This window comes from Oculina patagonica, chromosome 1 (assembly GCF_052425735.1).
Source record: "Oculina patagonica isolate OP01 chromosome 1, crgOcupat, whole genome shotgun sequence".
Lineage (NCBI taxonomy): Eukaryota > Metazoa > Cnidaria > Anthozoa > Scleractinia > Oculinidae > Oculina > Oculina patagonica.
Genome location: NC_135758.1, coordinates 17,650,903 through 17,671,373, shown reverse-complemented (window position 1 = coordinate 17,671,373; position 20,471 = coordinate 17,650,903). Strand labels below are relative to the sequence as shown.

The 20,471-nt window shown below is 37.9% G+C and overlaps 2 protein-coding genes across 4 annotated transcripts; one reads left to right on the top strand and one right to left on the bottom strand.

The window, feature by feature from the left end:
• Positions 1 to 3,846: 3,846 nt before the first annotated feature.
• LOC144659761 (uncharacterized) lies at positions 3,847 to 10,169 on the top strand. The gene is made up of 4 exons (XM_078520261.1): positions 3,847 to 4,079; positions 6,772 to 6,980; positions 7,567 to 7,773; positions 8,345 to 10,169. Exons 1-4 carry the CDS (start codon positions 4,010 to 4,012, stop codon positions 8,549 to 8,551), a joined length of 693 nt encoding a protein of 230 aa, XP_078376387.1. The 5' UTR covers positions 3,847 to 4,009; the 3' UTR covers positions 8,552 to 10,169.
• A 1,386-nt stretch (positions 10,170 to 11,555) lies between these two features.
• On the bottom strand, positions 11,556 to 18,348 carry LOC144648935 (trace amine-associated receptor 6-like). 3 transcript variants are annotated; one of them, XM_078508404.1, is made up of 2 exons: positions 18,307 to 18,348; positions 11,556 to 12,665 (listed from the first exon to the last, which is right to left on the bottom strand). In XM_078508404.1, the coding sequence occupies exon 2, from the start codon at positions 12,625 to 12,627 to the stop codon at positions 11,593 to 11,595; it is 1,035 nt and encodes a 344-aa protein (XP_078364530.1). In that variant the 5' UTR covers positions 12,628 to 12,665; positions 18,307 to 18,348; the 3' UTR covers positions 11,556 to 11,592. The 3 variants fall into 3 exon arrangements, with proteins under 3 accessions (XP_078364530.1, XP_078364516.1, XP_078364524.1); XM_078508390.1 differs by lacking the exon at positions 18,307 to 18,348 and adding an exon at positions 16,107 to 16,311; XM_078508398.1 differs by lacking the exon at positions 18,307 to 18,348 and adding an exon at positions 12,920 to 12,977.
• Positions 18,349 to 20,471: the final 2,123 nt, after the last annotated feature.

Here is a 20,471-nt window from a genome sequence, read left to right as displayed (position 1 = left end):
AGAAACGCGTGATCGTGAATGATTTAGAACTGCTATAAAAAGGTCGCTTCAGCAGGAGAACTAGACAATGGTCACTCCTGGAATAGCCTCAACTTGCAAAACGTGCTCAAAATATATCAGTCATGCTTTGACAAACAGGAAGACATTCCTTCACTAGGCAGGGGGCACGATCATCGCCTACCCTGACAACAGTTGGTCACTTACTTCCTGATAAAAAGCTGGTCAACACTGCATGTCGGCATGTAAGACAAGACGATTTTCTGTGCCTTGACAAAGTTCAACTCGCCTGCAATCAACTTTTTTCCAAGTAAATTTTCTAGAAAAAAAAAACAAATTAAGAACTTCGTAAGTAAGTCTAGTGTTTTCCATACGCCACAGGCCTGGCGGGGTTTGTGGTCCAGAAACAATTAATGCAGTCACAGGTATTTGTTCTGTGGCCATTAAGTACTCAGTACTGGTCACGTAACGTAGAAGCCGGTTTACACCAGTTAAAAAACTTCGTAGCTGTGTAGCATTTATCATTTTGAGGACTTTAAAAATACTTTAGTGCCTGAAGTTGTTAGTTGTTAAGGCTAGGCAAGTAAAACATTTTACGAAAGCAACGCCAGTTTTGCCAGTTTTGCCAGTTTTAGATTAGGGTTGGAGAATGTTAATTTAGGTCAATCTTGGTGAAGGACGATTCAGTGAGCAGCGCCAAGAAAGCAGTATCAAAGACTGACGTGTTTCACATACTCGATTGGCTTCATCAACGCCAGGCTAAAGCTAGTTTTACAACAAAAAGTGAACATCTGTTTTTCAGTTAACTTAAGTCAGGTAGAACTCTCAACTGCCACGGCCCACGCATGGTGCAATTGGTCTTTCAAGTTCAAAAGTCGACTTGGCTCGAGTTCACAAATTTAATCCAATTACAATCATGTGAACATCATCACCACATAGGTGGCATAACAATCGCTAAATTTAAGAAATTAGATAACATTCCAGGTTTAAAATTGTTTCAAAACCCAACGACATATATTAAACATATCTCTGGGATTCCTTTTCTTAATTTTACCCAGAACTTGCCACACATGAAAAACAATGAAGAACAGCCTTGTGACCGTTTGTTTACAAACGGCGGCCTTGTTCCCTTTTGAGTAAGAGATCTGGGTACGAGATTAGCACGGACGGCCTGTTTGAACGCAACATCTTCAAGAATGTCTCAGAGTTTCAGATTAGTATAAAAACAGTAAATTATTGCCTCCAGTTTGATACAAAAATTACATTGAAGGCTTATTTCGCTAATAAACCTTTACCATTGAGTACGTGATTATAAATTCGTGTGACTATAAACAGCGTCTTAATAACATACCGCGAACTTTCGCCTGATATCAGGGCTGCTGATATAAACTCAAACGTGCTCTCAATGAATTTCGCGGTTGATTTAATTTCGTTGTAAACAGGACGAAGTTCTTGAGAGTCACATACAAGCGTGACTTGTCTGCGGCTAGGCAACAGCGGCACGCTGAAAACGAAAACAAAAACACAAAACAAAATGCAGTTTACTTCCCGGTCGCCCCGGCACGTAATTCTGCAACAAAACCGCTGTTTACGGTTAGAAACAACTCAGAGACATTTCTTATACGCACATAAAGCTTGGATGTTATATTTATTACAAATATAGAGTATAGCGCAAATTGTCAACCAAAATATATCCTGGCTATTATGCCTGGTTCAATAAATTTTGGTCTTATGCTAATTCAATAACTGGGTGTCAAGAGCCATGACTCATCATATATTTGCAGCAGGTTATTTTTCTCTGCTAGTCACGTACGACCGTGTAACATGAAATTGTGGAGACCCGGGTTCTAATTTTGGCGGATTTTTCCACGTTTCATTTTCATTTTACACTGCAGAAAACTATTTCTGAAAATTTACGCGACAATCTGAATCAGTTACCAATATCGCAATTTTTTTGGAATTGTGTGTATTTTTAAGTTTTTGACGTTTCATTCGTTCCAAAAAGCTATAAATCATAAATAAAATGCAGATGAATTCGGGCGTAAATTTAACCGCAGGACTGGTCATGATGGCGCATAATTCCCAACATTATTTCAGTCATCTTTAGTTTAATTTGATCGAATTGTTTTATGTTGATTCGTAAATTTCGGATCAGTGAAATGCAGTACTTATATTGCGTTAGGCACAATTTCTTGGAATCGCAAAATTTGAACCCCTCCCATTAAATAAAATGTGTCAAAAAATGCAAATACTGGATACCGTTAAAGCCGCCAAATCACCAATTTGCAAAATAAACTCCTGCACATGCTTTACGGAATAAAGCCACCCCTCTTACTACTATGGTTAATTTACCGGAAGTGAAAATTATTGAGTACAATACAAAGAGTCGACTACCGTTAATTATACTGAATAAAACTTGAAAAAATTGTTGAGTTATATTTATGTTATTCTCTTTCTCCACTGGTTCTCAAAGCCAAACTGATGTTGGCCTTAAGGCTATATTAGTAATCAGAGGTATTTTTAGCATTCTACCAGACCGTAAACAACTCTGTCACGACTTGGCTGAGCATGAATTAAAAACCCGACATAAGTTTGTTTCGTAGTAAAAGCTATTTATCACATTCTCAGCTCAAATCATTCTAAAATGCACTTTCGAAAACAGCAGCTAACCTTACGCCACGAAATGTATGAAAATATTTTAGACACGATATCAAAAGTCATTTTTGCAATCTTTCCGAATTTGTAGTTATTCCCTTAAACCTGCTTAGTGCAGCTTTTAATACTCTCCACTCACAATCATTTCACAAGTACACACGCCCTTACGCGACAGAGTCGGATATCGGGACAGAAAACCTTTCTAAAACTCATTTGCAAACCCTGATCTCTGTCAACGTTGAAACTCAAAGCGTTTGACTTTTATAAAAACAAAACGCAAATTTCTTTATAGCAACAAATGATTTGCATAACAGACAAAAGGTCGTCGACTACTACTTCCGCTCAGATGTTTTGCTGTGAAAAGAACTTGACGGGGTTTTGATATTTAGATGTGGCGATATTTAAATCTCTTTGTCAGGTTTTAGAAGAGTTGAACGACAAATGGTCAAAACCGTGTATAAATTAGTATTTGACACGTTGGGTTTTTTTGTATTAACACCTGTATCTGAATATTAAAAATATAATAGTAGCTTTTTCTGAGATCTCTTGCTGATAAAAAAAAATGTATCAAATATATGTCATGAACTAAATTTGCTCTAGTTTGCCAACAGAGAAATTTTTTCCTAGCACTGAAAGTATTATTATCTACGATCAATTCCTGAGAATTTGTTGGAGAAAAAAATTAAGAGGAGAAAAACAAAGCAAATGAATTGCCACAATGTGTTCACATCCAGACAGCATAACAATATCAAGCAAGCTAGCTGTGTCGAAAACAAGTCACGTTTTTCGCATTAATATAACATTTACTTTTCAAAAACACTCCAGGTCAGTTAAAATTAGCTATGAGTGATTGGTTTTCTTGGAAAAAGACTTAGGAGTGAAATTTATGCCCACGTCCTAGATCTATAAATCATAACATTTATTATTTCGCTTCACAATTCACTAACATGTGTTCACTCTCTTAGAGAAATATAAGATTGTCTTCCTTCAGCAGTGCTAAGAATTTTTTTTATTGTTAATTATAAAGGTTGTCAGCCCAGTTGTTCTCAGCAAAACAGTGAGTACGTGATCTGATATGCATCCCTTAAACTTCAGTTTTATTTGGCGAGCTGTGATTGGACATCGACCACTTCCGCGTGTCTACACGTGCTCCTGAAATTAACATAAATGTAAAGAATCTTCCAGTTACATCAGACAGTTTACACGGAAGTAAGTCCGGGTATATATTATTTTCACGGACGGTTGCTGTAGTAAAATCTTGCAGCCGACGAGCAGTAGACATCACATCAGCTACTACAAAGCTAGACGCTGATCAGCTTTGCCCTGAGCCTCGAAGCAGCATTCTTTAAGATTTGCAATGGAACTAGACGAAGATTTTCGCTGTGAATCCTGGTTAAGGTTTCTTTTTGTGGAAGAGTTTCTACGAGGTATGGCTATACGTCCGTTTAACACTATAAATGTCTGTGTTATTTTTCCGTCTTTAAATTGAAGACCGCTCACTGAATAACATTTGGTCACGCCGCTATTTCAGAATGCGTAGGCGATTTTGTGACACATAAACTGGACTTTCAATCGAATGAAACCGCTAAAATATTGTTTGAAACGATAGAAAACAAAACAGAAAAACCTAGAAAGCCAAAAAGGAGGGTTTATGGTCAAACGTGAGTGAGATTTAAACCGATTACAAAAACTTTGCCCGATTTTCATTAGGTCAACAGCGGAAAATTCAAATTAAGATCATTTTGCATGGATTCTGAGAAATCCTCTTTGTTTATATTGGCGCCGCGTGGTTTTATTATTGAATGATGTAACCAGAAACGCAATTTCAAAACATTTATTTTCAGGCAGAATTTTAATTTGTAAACTTGTCGTTACCAATAGCAACACATTTCCATTGGAGTCTAAACGATTCCATGATTTTTCGAGAACTTATACTGCTTGGCGACACCTTTGCTCTCTCCGTAAATATTTATTTGACGGACATGGGTGTATTCGCCGAAATCTGATTTCTAAGAAAATCTTATGATCACTTGACTTGTAACCAATACTTTTGTTGGCACGTTTCTATTGGCTAAAATGTTAACCTCGCATACCAGGTGGGTATCAAGCGATGTGAAACGACTTCATAACCAGTCAAAACTACGAGAAAAGTACGGTTTGATCAAATGTAAATAGTTTTCTAACGACATGTCGGTAGGGTGATAGAAGCGTTAAACTGATGTACCGGCATGCTAGAACATTACACGGAAGTACACAAGCAAACCTTCCCGCGCCGTGGCAAAATTTTAGCATGAAAGTAATCCGGGATTATCTCGAGATGGTTAAAAGAGGAAATTAAGAGTGCCACCGACTGATAAAAAGAGGCAGTCAGGGCGTTGATTAACCCGGCTTCAGAACGGATATCCGCTAAATATGATAGCTGATCTCTGATTGGCTCCAAAAGCAGGCGTACCTTCCATGCAACACGCATACTAAGGGACTGTTCGTTATTTATGGCTAAAGAGGGGTCGGTGATTTTCAACCAATTCAGGCATATGAAAAATTCACCCCTCCCTGAAAGTGGGTATTTTAAAAACTTACCCCCCTTTTATGAGACAGGCTCAAAATTTTACCCCCCCCCTCCCCCTTACCCTCAGGACGCAATGTGCCTCCGATTGCAAAATTGCGTACAACATGCGTTCATGCCCCGTGCCGATAAACCAAAATCAAGTACAAGGTCATTTGTGATCGTACAGTATGGAAGCACTCAGCAAGGAAAGCGAATTTGCAGAATATCCGATTGTAGAGACAAAATCAACGGTAGGAAAGTTTGTAAGAAGTTAATTGCAAGGCTTGAACCACGCACGCGCGAGGAGCGATCATGGAAACAATGCTGCAACGACTGCAACGTTCCCAGTTATTTATTGTTATTTAAAGAAGCATTTCACATTTACAGTTCATTTTTTGAAACTTACAAAGACGAGGAAGCTTTTGTGTGGGGGTTTTGCTATTATTAAATATAAGATTGCCTGTAAAGGGATTTAATAAGTCACGTTTTGTGAAAATAGAATTCTTGAAACAGAGATCAGCTTTTTAAAATACGTCTGTAAAACGGCTACAAAAGTGATGAAACAACAGTTTCTAAACGCTTACCCCCCGTATTTCTACTGTATTTTAAAAAACACCCTCCCTTTTTCATTGATTTTGAAAATTTTACCCCCCTACTCTAAACACCGCCCCCCCCCCCCCCTTAAGCATAAATAACGAACAGTCCCTAAGTGCAACGCGAGTGCATTGTTTTTTGTTTTGCGTTTTGGAAAGAAAAATGTTTCTTTTCTCAAAAAATTCTAGGAAATTTTCAAAGTTAGATCCGATGGACACTTGAAGAAAACCTGGTGGCCTCCGACGGCAACCGACTGATTGTTGACGCTATAAAAAGGCTAAAGAGGCCGGTTTGCTATAAAAAAAAAAAAGGCCTGCGACTACTTCCGGGAATGTTTTGGAGGGTTTCTTAATGTCTTAACACGTGCTGTAAACGGATATAACTTAGCTGAAGCTCGACCATAATCACTTATTTAAAATATGTTCTTCCGTTGCTCTGCTTTTTCTACTGAGCACGTGCGAGCATTTTACTGCTATTATGTCATTTGAATGCCAGCCGTCCAACCCACACCACAGATGTCATATTGTTATTGCCAAACATCGGTTCCGCCCAGCTGTCAAAATGGTTCAACCAAAATTAGAAATAAATCTTTTTTTAGGTAGCGTTCCTTTTAAACAATTCATTTTCGGATTTAGTTAAGATTGTTTGAATCTTCGTGTTAGCTGGAATGTAAATCTTACAAAAGATTGAGCCACAACGATAAGGGGCCGAGCTGACTGACCATGAGATAAAATCCGGACCGAGTTTGCTTAAAATTGTAACGAAGTCTAAAACCAGCTTGAGTTACCAATCTAAATGAACGGGAAATCTTATTTTCGATCGCAAAATCCGGATTTAGATTGGTTAAAAGGAACGCTACCTATATCTCGAAAGCGGTCACCACAAATCGATATATTAAATAGTACAAAGAAAGGGATCTACTCAGAGTCGAGTACTTATTTAATATCTGCGGTTCTTTTATTTTACTCCTATCACAGAATCAGAGCAGTACGATGATTATTCGAAAGACTTCATGAGTTTTCCACTTAAGAAACCAAAGCTTGAAGTAGATCGTGATGAAGTACTGGACAGTAAATGCATCAAGGAGGACCCAGAAGATTTCTCATTTGTCAGCAAGGAGAAATGTCCTACGCAATGGATTACCACAAAGCCGAATGTTAAGGTTCATTTTCTGGGCTTTAAAAAGGTGAGTTTCAACAAGATTACGTCGGTTTGATTACGCTTAAAAAACGATAAGCAAACCATGATCAAAATCCGCGAGAGCGCCCAATATGTTAGACACCTCGGGCAATAGATAAACAAAGAATTAAAATTATTGAGCACGACACACCTTAACGGTAGAGAAATATTGCGCACAACGTTAGCAGTGTTTTCTTATTTATTTATTTATTTATTTAATCCATAACATCCCAGTAATGCTATTTAGACGCACAGGGAGACCTTACAGTGGTGGACAGTGGAAGAACCCTTCTAGGGGAGGGGTCCAGAAACCCCACCCCGCTCGCCTTATCCGTGTCAAATATAAGGCCGAAAAAGGACCCCCCATTGGAGAAAGAAGTGGCCTTCCTTCATAACGTCCTTGTTCCCCTCCCCCCATTTGGCACTTTCCCCTCCCAGTCTGGGTTCCTAGTTGGTTTTAACATTGTTACAAACTGTTGCAAAAGTTTCCCTGTAAAAAATGCCACGCAAGACCTATTACTTGACCATTATTAGACCCATTAGGAAATCGTTGTAAAACACTTGCCTTGAGTTTTTAATTTTTCCCTTCACAGGAGTACGAAAAAGTACAGAGTCGCGTAAACCGTCAGTCACGTCAGCGGTTGGCGGACGGCAAGGTTCGCATAATGGTGACAGCAGACGCACAAATCACGAAAATTGAAGTTCATGTGGAACGAGCACCAATGGCTGCCGCTCTGAGTGGTGACGTCACGGGTAGAGTGCCGCTGAAGGTTAAAATGGGTGCACACGTGGTCAACAAGGTAAGAATAGAGCGTGCAGTTGAAATGGTATACAGTAGAATCTCGATTTCTCGAGCCTCTAGGGGTTACGAAAATTGCTGCGAGAAATGTGGGGTTTATAAATACAGAGAAGTACTAAAAAACGAAAATTGGTTCGAGAACTGAATGGGAAGTTTCGAAAAACCGAGTGTTCGAGAATTTGGGAATTTACTGTAGTTGCACCTCTAGACACAGGAGCCCATCCATGTATCCAGGAAAAATTTGCCCATAAAATACTCGCACTGGTTTTCTTTGATAATAATTTCTTCCATCACTTAATCTGATAAGCACTTACACCTCTTACACCTCTTACACCCCACCCCAGTCTTCAAAAATACCCATAAGAAAGAAATTACTGATGGCTCAACAGCCTTCAATTCATTTAATCATTTAATCGATCAATCGTCTGATCGACCTCTCAAACTAAAGAATCATAGTGCTACATAATAACATTCGAAAATAAGCAGTTTAGTTTGAACTTCTTATATGACATTATTACAAAGCTCAGTTGTAATATCCATAAAATCTCATTATTTTGCGTGTTTCCTTTCAGCAATACCTGTCTGTGGATCTCGATTCAGTTTACATGTCATCAAAAGGCACTCCAGTTTACAAGCTTTCCACCGTGGACGCGGACAGACGAAACCGGTTCCGCCTGGTTGTCTCAGTGCTGTTCATTGATGGAGATCGCAGCCAGTCGTTCGCGAGTCCAACGTTTTTGTTACGAAGCCGCAGACCAGAGAGAAAGAAATCCTGTTAGCTCACACTGTGAGCCAGGGCGAGGATCTCGGAAAGACCGCGTGTTAGCGAAGACACCGTGTGTTCCAGTTCCCTCATTAACTTGGCGCGTCTCAAGCAAGACGAAGATCTGTGACAAATCGCGTGTTCACGAAGACACCATAAGTTACAGATCCGTTAATACGACGGACTATGGTTGTTTCAAGTTTAAAAAAAACCGTTGCGTTTCCTGCTGCACAACTCTGTTTCAAAACCAGCCTCATTTTCAAGACGCAGCATGCAAGCCATGAGGGCCTGGGGCGAACAGCGTGCTCCCGAAGACACCGTGGGTCCCAGATCTCTCATTGGCCAATAACAAATGGCGTCAAAAACAGGGTTGTGACATTGTTAAAGGCGTAGTTGCGTTAAAGCCTGGACTAAACGGAAACGAGAGCTGATAAGAAGTTTAATCAAACAGTTCGTTAATTAGTACGACAAGTTGCTGAGGTGATTCCTCACAACATCAACGAAAAAAAAAATTGTTGAAATATTTATGTCTGGCAAGGAAACCATGTTTAAGCACATATGTAAAATCGAGTACGCAGCAGCATCTTTTTGTCCGATTTTGACCAGTTTTAATTTAAGAAATTGCTGAAATATTTAAGCCGAACAGGGAAATTCTGTGTAAGTACAATATAGTAGAAACTTAATTAAGCGGTATCTCTCTAAACGAGTTGTAATTTTTTCATAACTGCCTACGTGCAAATTTCTTTCCAAAATAATTATAAAGTAAGTCCTTTTTTCGACGCACTTAGAAGTAAGGGCACTAATAAGTTTCTTTAAATTTTTCTGCATGCATTTTAAGACGAAGAAGTAACTCATGTTACTATCTGAATAAAGCGCAAGAGTTTCGTGTGTTCCTTTATTTTTCCAGATTTTACTATCAATAATGCTAAGGGATATCGACTAAATTCTCTGAACTAATATAAAAAGAACGACAAGCCAATTAAATTACGAATATATCAGAAAAATATTATTTAAATTCTATTATAGAATTTAATTTCCCTGTTTGCGTTATTATAACTCTGTAAGTTTCACGTCTATTTATGAATAATGTTTAAAAAGAACATAAGAAATAAACGTTCAGAGCTTCAAAAAAGAATGGCTAGTAGTTTCATGTGCTTTTAAAGGAAAATTTACACCGTTCACCCAGAGTAAAACAAACATCCTGCTTTGAAGTCTTAAGCTTGAACTCTGCCTAAAAAAGGGGTAACTGGAGACCCTTTAGTCATCCTTTCTCAGTTTTGAAGGGCTGGGTGGGAGAGTTATCATCTTGTGCCACACTGAGAGGTCGTGATCCTTTTTTGGTTGGTTTGGTCACCCTTGATTGAAATTGTGGAGGCTCTGTGAACGAGATTAGGAGCCTTACTAAAAGATCCTTAAACCTTAGCTTGTCGATGTGACACATGCACAGTTTGTACTTCTCTAGCGCTTATTACAATATTATAAGGCTTTTACTGGAGGCTGTCATTGCCTCTCACAATGCATAGTTCTCTTCTTAATTAAGCTTTAGAATTTCCCACTGAATTAAAAAAGGCGGCAGGTTGGGGTAGCCTTTAAAAAATTGCCTCGTGACGCCCAAAGAGATCATGGGCATCCCCTGTTTTTCTTTGGGACCAGTAATATTTCTGTCCTGTTTGGTCTTTATAGACATTACTAGTTAATTTCAAGCAGTAAGTCTGTCAGATAATACACCTTATTCATAAATGGCGGAACGCGCGGAAGAGTTTGGGTCGAGTACATGAAAGCGAGGCGAGTGAGGCTTCGGCGTCGAACCAAAACAAAGAAAAGTATGGGGAATTGAAGTACGGTAAGCAAAACGTGATTAAATAAAGACACAAGGGTTTCTTGAGTATTTTGTCTTCGAACACATTAATAAGCTAAAATGCTGTTCACAACGGTTGATCATTCTTTATAGACGTTACTTGTAACAAATCTTTAAATTTAAGAAAAAGTAAAGCTAAGAAAAGTGGAAATAGGGTATAAAGAGCGAGCTTTCAAATTTTAAACTTTTCAAATTGAAATAAATTTTACAGCGGTAAGATTCTTGCAATTTTAAATATTCCGATACATTTGCTGAATTCAGAATTCAAGCACTTCTTTAATGCCAAATCGTCTTGTTGATTTTTTTGTCCATATATACTGATCCATTTGTAATTCTTAAATTGTGTATACATTTGAATGCTCGGGTTCGAATGCCGAGGTTAGTGGGTGAACGTTTTGTAAAACGATAGACTGAACTGAAATATTTTTAACCTGTTTGCGTAGTGCAAAATCGCTTAAAGTCTCTATAATATCTATATTTTTCAAGCCTTCAAAGTCTTCCATTAACACGATACTATAGTAATACGCATAATAACTGTACAAAGGCTGTAAAGAGATTAAGAAGATCGATGCGGTTTTGCGACGAAATTTCACGATTTGTGTTGACTTCGCATCCATACGACCGTTTATGCAGTTGTCAAACCAGGGATTCCAATGGCAGTCATCAAAACTCAAGAATCGCTTTCTAACCGACGAGATATTTCAAGAATTATTTTCAAATACTACTTCAGTTCGCCATACTTTTCTTTGTTTTGGTTCGAAGCCGAAGCCTCACTCGCCTCGCTTTCATGTACTCGACCCAAACTCTTCCGCGCGTTCCGCCATTTATGAATAAGGCTGTAAATACAATAACTTCATTAAGGAATCTTGATAGGCTGTTTCATCCTTAATTTACAATATTTAGATAAGGGGAAATTACAAGTAACCTTATTATTTTTTAACATATTACATTGCATATTATACTAGTCCTACATTATAAAATATTACATCATAAACTGTGTAAAAAGTTCACTTTAAATTCCTTGATTGTTTTAGAACTTTTTGTTTCTTTGTTTCTCTATTATACGTTCTTGTAGTGTGGTAAAAAATACTCCGCCCGGCCGCCCCCCCCCCTCGCCCCCCCCGCGCCCGCCTCTCCCTCGCCGTGGCTGGTTACCTCATAGTGGTACCCAAATGAAGTTTTGTGTTTCTTGTCTAAGTTTATGTTTCAACGACAATTGAAGTTGAGTTCCTTACGTATCTCAGCTCAATTGATTCTGTGTCAGTTTGGGGTCCTGAACTTTTTCTTATGGAACGGATCACGTCTTTAAAATCCTGTTTAAAAAATGTATACAAAATAGGGTTTGCCAGAGGGGTTGAAAATCTGCAAAAAAGAAACGCCGTGTCGACCCAGTAGGGAATTTCAGTGACCATTTGCCCTCCACCCAAGTCATACGACAGAGACAAAAGAAAGTACGGGAACCATCCAATGACATAAAACACGATCATTAATGCATAGATCAATGTTGCTCGTTTCTCCTTTAGTCTGTGCCTTTGCGGTCTACAATCTGACACAAAAAGCACTGTTTGCTTTTCTATTTCTTTGGTGTGCCTTCGCAAAACACAGAAAACTTTCGTGTAAGCGATCATGATGATAATCAGTGGCACACAAACGAATCCAAAGATGCATATAAAGTCATAAATGATCTCTGTTTGTGAGAAGCTACCTAACTGAGGCACACCTTCCTTCACGTCTACCCATGAGAGTTGAATCAATGAAGCACATAATGGGAAAAGCCAAACGGAAGACACAATGACAACGTATTTCTTAGAGCTGAGAAAATCATCTGGCCTCACATGGCGTACAATAACTACATATCTTTCCACAGCAATGACCAATAAGTGTAGAATAGAGGAGATTGACAGCATTCTGTTTACAAGATCCATACTAAGGCACAGCGGCCCGACATTCGGATAATCTGCCTCCAATACTGTGCACGCAATGATCAATGGGATTGCACAAGATCCCGATAGAAAGTCCGAGCAGGCGAGGCTTGTCAAACAAATATTGGCTGGCGTGCGCAGTATTTTCTTTTTCCAAATCAGGTATACAACGAAACAGTTGATGATGATTATAAAAATCGCCAGTAGAGCTAAAAAGATAAACGCAGGCGTGTTGGATTGTTCTGATGTACTTCCCTTGTCTCCAAAAGATGCATTTGTTGTGTCAGTTGCTGTGGAGTTTTGCTGCGCCATTCAAGTAGAGTCTTTTGTCTCGAACGCCACCTTTAAACCTTTACATCCAAGCGCAAAAAGGAATAAAATATAAAAAGCTTTTAGTAAAACACAGATGAATACAATGATAATAGAATGATCAATACAATGAATGGTGGCAATAAATATTGTGCAGAAATTATGATCACGTCGCATTACTGGAATATCTTTTAAAGATCTTTATAAGTTGAGAGCAGAATTGTGGCTCAGTTGTCGCCGAAGCAAGCTTAGCCAACAGATTCAGAATTTCTTTACAAGATCACATTTAACCAACCTTAAATGAAAATGAAAAGGAACAGAGCCAACGGAAGTTTCCCTGAATTTCTTAACTTCTTGACCGTGCGAATGAAGACAGTTGTGCAAATGTTATTTGAATTCGCCTTTGTTGTTTGCTCGAATGACTTATACCACCTGTAGTATATGCCGTGAGATCAGCTTGTCAAACATCCGTGGTTAAGGTTCACGAAACATAAGTTCAAACATGTTTTTTCCCAGTACTTGTTTCCATAACTACATTTCACTGCTCTCAAATTTACATGTGTACCGAAAACTCAATGGTTTCTTTTTTATTCTCACGTTAGGAAACAGTCATTAACGAAAGAAGGAAAATTGAACAAAACTGCTTAATTGTAGTTTCTTTAATTAAGAAACACAGACCTGAGGCCCGAAGATATATATATATATATATAAAGATAGATTAACTGGAAAGATGTTGGAAGGAAAGATGACCAATTAATACTACCGATTTCTATTAAAAACTAGCATACGAGACATATAATTAACGTTCAAACACGGCATGAAGGTTTTCAGCTTATTAATAAAAATGGCAGCTCAATGGATACCGAGCCAATATTGAACACCATGAAGGCAAATCGTACATTAAAAATTCAGGCCCACAATTGTTATTAACAATGCTGCAAAAAAATTTACTAATAACAATTGCGGGCCTAAATTTTTAATGTACGATTTGCCTTTATGGTTTTCATCGCGGTACCAAGAAAGGGCCGGCGGTAACACTTTTAATTTTGAAGAGGTAAATTAAACAGGGCTTTTTTTGTTCATATTTCTAATATCACAAGTTATTTCCTGCAGCGAGCATCAGTCTACTATGGCGATTTACTAAAATCCAAAGTTGTCCGGCAAAAAAACCCCAATGATTTAGTCGAAATTTGCAAAATATTGAGACGAAAGTTTGAATGCTAGATTCAAAACAAAAATAATTGACTCGAGATGCGCTACCACCGTGATCGGGGTAGGCGAAAAACCAGTTTAACTGGTTTGAAAAATTCGATGAAACGAGATGTTAAAAAAAGTTTAAAAACGAGAGGACGCTGACCAGTTGTCACGCTGGCGTGGAACGTTCCATAGCCAAAGCCTTCACCACTCCAGTGTTAGCGATTATACCTATGCGGTATGATATTAGATTTCTCTCAGATGCGGTTGGTACCATTTCCCTTTCGCGTCAACTGGTCAGCCTCCTCTCGCCTTTCGAGTTCATTTTTTTTGTTCTCGATTCATTTATTTTTAATCGTATCCAACTGTTTTTCGATTTTTTCCGAGGTTAAAACTGTTTTTGGATCAGTCATTTAAACACTTCAACTTCAAATTTTCAAATTTTTGTTTTTGGACATAGTTTTCGATATTTCACCACTAGGTATTGGTCTCATATTGAAGTTTGATAGAACGTCTCTTTCAGTTTAGGGAAATCGATATTGCCATGACAACGTTAAAAAACCCTCGAAATCAGTAAAACTTGAATTTTGTGCGATCCAGATTTTATATGAACGAGCTAATACCGACGTCTTAAACCAAGACTGTATTCGCAGTAAAATATAACGGATTAAAAATTACTCATTTAAGTATTTCGCTCTGCATGTAGTTGTAACGAGTACTCTGCCTCGTCCCCAGGCGTCCTCCTCCTTTGTCGTGCACGGTTCGCTTCGGTTCACTTGGCGTTGTGGGACTGTCGAGCACGGTTCGCTTGGCGTTCTGGGCCTGATGCGGACGGGAAAGGGGACGGAGCGGCTCGCTCCCTGACCATCAACCCCTGCGCTCCCTGTTTTCCCGCCTTATCGCCTTTGCCGTCCGGCCGACCGGCGCCTGGGGACGAGGCAGACGAGTACTCCTACGGTTGTTTGAAATCATTTGCACTTTTCTTTGTTTATGATTAAAAATGATGTTTATTTGATTTCAAAGAAATCGCAAAAACATCCCCAACAATAATAATAATAAATAATAATAATAATAATAATAATCATCATCATCATCATCTTTTTTAGTGACAACTGACAAAGTGTTCCTTAGTTGAAACCATCCTTATTTTATTTTCATATATATGAATGGCTATTTGGTGTATACTATTATCAGTGTTGAATTTGAAGTTTCCCTCAATTGCAAGTTATATTGTACATAGAGAAAATCGCTTCAACACCTGCGTGGCATAGCTCCTTTAATTCACAAATTGACTCGTTTTCTATATTTTTCTTTTTTCATTAGACGCTTTTCATTGTTTTAGTGCTGATCTGCAGTATTATAACAATCTGATATGAAATGCTTTTTATGCGGTGAATCGACACTGAACTCCAAATACACAGCATATATATTAACAATGTGTCAAATCAAAAATGTTTAACACTTTATAAAACATTACGTGTAGTAATAATAAGTAGTCAAAGTACAAATCACAAGTGAAAACATTCAACGAAACTACTAAATGATTTCTCATAAGATGTTATGTTATTATCCAGCTTCAGTTTTCTTCCACCGAAGATCGGAATTTAAAATGTATATTTTGCCTTTCGCGCATTCGGAGAATTTAGTGAACAACACGTAATCCGTTTAACATTTTTCCTGCAGTACAAATATCTGGGTTTTGCGAGTCATTTTGCACTCCATTGATTTAAGTTAGATCGCATAATAAATTGCTGTACGATTTGGCGTTTATATGTATTAGAGTTCCTCACATGTAATATTTACAAATTAAAGTGTAATCAACGACTCCTTCTATTGATTACTGAACATTGCCTGTCGTTTCGCTTGAAAATTAAAGCAGATCGATTGTTTGATTCCCATTCCCAGTAGAGTAAAATACACGATGATAAGAAATAAAACCTTGCAGTCTCGTAAAAAGCGACATACGGCGATAAGCACTCATGAATTAGTTATCTTCAATAGGTGAGCGAGATTTTTTCAAAATAAACTCACGATTGTAAATAAAACATCTTAAACATCTTTTTAATATGCTTTTAAGGTGTTTGAAAGAAATGAATTCGAAGACGCTAAATAAAACATCGTGAATCGCCACCGACAGTAATATGCAACTAAGATAAAGAGTGAAGGCCTCGAATTCATTTTTAATATTGAATTCATGTCTCATTTTCTTGCGGTCGATTTAAACAATTTCCAAAAATATCATTACCAAATAATATTTAGCCCCTCATAAAAATCACAGTTTGATTTACCTTAACACTGTTAATTTTCCTTGATGGCGATTTGTTTGCGGTTGCTCGTTCGCTGCTCAGATTTAAAGACTGTTTCGTTTATCCAAGCCAGGGGAAATGAAATGAAATCGGACCCAAGCGGTACAGGTGTATTTTCTGATGACAAGCTTTTCAGTTGCAGTATATCAATGAGCCTTAACCGGATATTTAAACCTGCTGATTACACCAATTGTTAACTGAAGAAAATGACTGTACTTGAAAAAAACACCCATTGTGTTGCATTCTCTAAAAGCTTCCAACCCAAGTAAAGGAAATTTAGTAGAAAAGACATTAACAAATAAAAATGCCAAAATCATATGGCTCGTGAACAAACAGCTTTTTGATAGAGGACTATTGATTTGTCTGATAAAGTGCAGTGATAGGTCAGAAAGGAGTTATTAAATCGCTATATCATGTTATCTTTGTTCTTCGTTGTTAGTTTTCGCACGCGCAGATGTCAACAAACAAAAGAAAAGAAAACCTCATCGCCTAAAACACAAATCAATGTTTGCTTGAACAAAATGCCAAGAAGCTGGGGGGATTTAGTTTAACTTAAACCTAAAGACAAATTAAAATGAATAAATATGCTCGTCACGTACGTTCAACAACATATTTTTCGGCGTTTATAGGGTGTTATTTATTAGATACGGCCTCGTCAGCTAAGTATCAGAAGATATTCCACGCGATTTTGCAGGATAGTAATTGTTCAATATTATTTTTAATAACTAAAAACAGTTTCGAAACGAGAGAACGTTCGTGTTTAATAATTCGTCTGTGACAAAAAAGTTCATCCGCAGTAGTTTCGACGAGATAAGTAACAGACATAAAAAACAAGTACATTGTAAAAGAGAGAGAGAGAGCTTGACCCTACAACCTGTGTCCTTTCTCTTTTCAAGGCCGCATTTGACGACGACTGTGGCGGAGGCCTTGTTTCAATTTTCACATTAAATAGCTATTTGTGACGTCGACATGGGTGTAGTTTTTGCGCAGGTCAGCCACGTACTGAGTTTCCCTATTTGGTCTGAAATGGATGCCTTTAATATATGGGCAAATTTTCTCTTGATATCGGGTACTAAACAAAATCAGTATTAAGTGATTTATATTTCATATTTCACTTGATTGTCGAAAGTAATTCGCACTTTCTTTGTTTTTGCATTACTATACTTAATGCTTGGTCTAAAAACTTGCGCCAATTTCTCGACCAATCAGAAATAAAACCAAAATCAATCATGACTCGCTCAAAAAAAAAAAAAAAAAACAAAGAAAAAGCAAAAAAAAAAAAAATAAACCATAAAAAAAAAAAAAAAAAAAAAAACCCCAAACACCTCACACACGTTTTCCCGCACTTTGTACCGGCAACATGCATTTGATTCGAGTTCTGATTGGCTCACTGGATTGTCTGCGTCCTTTGTGATTGGCCATGCATAGTAATTACTTTGGTTTTAGGTTTACGACATTCAACCGAAAATCGCTCTCATACCGTATCATATTTATTAACTGATTCCGATAACTTCACGAAGAGAAAAATATATTATATAAATATTTAATAAAGAAAAGTTTCTGGATTTGAAAAAAAAAAACACTGTACTGTCTCAGGTATGAAATTAATTATAAGTTACGGGTGGTGCAAGATTTTCGAGACGTCAGGTCTGATATACGTGTGAAATAAGGTCTGTTAATGTATATTGTTACACCCTCCATCAAATGTTCCCATCACGGCATGGGGACTAATCGCAATCTAGGACATTGTCTTAACCACTTAGTTACGTGCCGCGCAACCACCATAATCTAAATGAACATCTATAATTAATATTACATACAGAAGATATACAGCTTTGGTCAGCAGACGCAAGTCTTATATAGGCCAATATCTGCATGCAATATTATCTCTCTTTAAAGCTACGTATACAGGTCAGTTGCTCTTAGCCACAGATCACAACAAGGCGGGGAATAAGACTTTCTTTTTCAATAATTAGTTTTGGATTCGGGTGACAGAAAACTAAAAGCAAGCACAGTTGATTTTTAAAGGTCGACAACCGAATTGATTGTGTTTCGGCCATACTATCTGATATCAACATCGTTAAATTTTACAATATTTCGATTGCTCTATGTTTTGAATCACCGCACCTTAAACTGGCTTATCCACTAATGCGTTTTTTCATCCAAATAACAGTTGATTTACCTTTGCCCTTGTCAGTGCAGTGCTTTTCACAGCCAAGCAGATGAACAGCAATGTCGACTATAGTACTTGAACGATTCGGTACTGTCAATTTCTGACTCTGTCCTGACATTCAAATGAAGCATCACTAATTGAAATTCAAATAAAAATCAGTGATTGTGGCAAGAGTATAATTGAAAAACTTTTAACACGCATTCTTATCAATTTTGTTTTTCAACAGTCATGTTTCAAGATATGTATAATTAATAGCCAAAGCTTTTACTGCGATTTTTTATTGCTATTTTAAGTCTTTCTTATCCTTTAAACCACACATAAGGAACTAAAGTGAGTACCGTAGTTTAGATCTGATCAAAACTGGCATTTCAAGGCTTTCAAGGCTTTTTTTTTTATAGGGTAGCGGATATGGAAAGGGGCGGTACATCTTTCGGGTGCATTTAGTGTTAAAGAGCGAATTAAAATTCGGCTAGCACAAAAAACCTCTTTACATACATGAATATGTACGTTTGGCACACTTAAGCTGTACGATTGGCGAGGCATCAGTTCTTATTCATGTATTTATATTCGAAGCACAACTATACTTGCTCAGTTTGTTGAAACAGACCTCGCTCTTACCTAGTGTACATGTATTTACTTTGTTAATTAACTTTACACACATTTTGCGCGATTTAAACCATATCGCGGAGCCATCGCAAAACGCAATTTATCTTTAAATCATTTCTTGTTAGGTTTCCGTTTTTAATCAAGTGTGTATGTTAAACGACTTTGAATATTAATGTCCAAGTAATCTGTCAATATAGGTTTTTGAACCACGTTGTTGCTGTATAGTTTTCAGATCGTGCGTTCTCAAATCAAAACACAAATGACGAATCAAAATGTACAGCAATACCACACACTAAAGCAGCTAATAAAAGATCCATTATCCGATGTTTTTCTTTCCTGAAATCCCGACTTGGAACCGTGGTTGTCGCTCGCACGTAGTCAAAACGAATATATAAGTCGGCTACAGAAACCTGTAATACGGTAGGCTATTTACACCTATTTCGCGCGTAATTTGCACTCTACTAAGTGGATTTGGAGAATGAGAGCTTTTAGTTCGATAACGGGTGAATTAGCCTGCGGGAAGGTACCTTCGTTTTCCAACCCGACTTTTCCGACACAATTAAGGATAACGAGATGCAAAGTTATTCAAGGTCTTTTTAAAACTGACTTGACCTGAATTTCGCCTCCTTTTTCAAAGCAAGACTTGGTGCAAAGTCTAATTCACCGAGTTGATTTGCGCATACACTCCGCTGGGCCCGGTTGTTCAAAGCACGATTAAGCTAATCCAGGATTAGCGTGAAATTTGGTTTCAATTTTTTAACATTTCTTTGAGGCTTTCTGTTTATATTATCTCTCCCCCAGTTTTGACGTGGACCAATCTCAAACTTCACAAAATGATATTAGCTATGGAAAACCCTTCTTAACAAGAGAAATTAAAACCTCGATCATCTTTTAATCCTGGGTTAGCGTTAATCGCCTTTCGAACCAGAACTGTTATTGGCCGTTCTCTTCCCCAGATCTAGAGGCCGAGAATGGGTATCATTCACGAGCCGGTTTTGCGGGTTTTTACTCTGTATTTTGACTCTTCAAAATTATTGTTACAAATCTTGATACTATGAACTTGGCCGGGGAAGATTCTACCTTGGCAAAATTTAAATAATGATACAATCTGTGTAGCAAGCGTTCCCGCATTTTCGGCGTGCGAAAATTGAGGCGAATTAAAAAAGGAATAAGGAGGGGGGGGGGGGGGGGATTGTCCTCGCTCCAATTTTCATTCGCACTGGAACGCTTGCTACACAGACTAACATTAATAACTTTCACTAACAACAAAATGGAATCTGGCGTTTGAGTGAAAACGAATTAGCCGGAAATTAAATATTTCTGCAACACTAGGCAGTGGGGACTGGGGATAGCCCAGTCGAAGCCGAAGCATGTGCACTGAGGGAGGGCTATATTAATGATGATTATCACGTGGGAAATCATTCCAGGCCGACACCTCGTTTAAGCTCAGTACGTTATTTTTAATTTTGGTCATTTACTTTAAGGTATGTCATTCTTAGTTGTCATACATGTCAATGCGGGTAGGGATGTTTCGAACTGGTAGCTCCGTAGGATAGGCTATTTAGAGC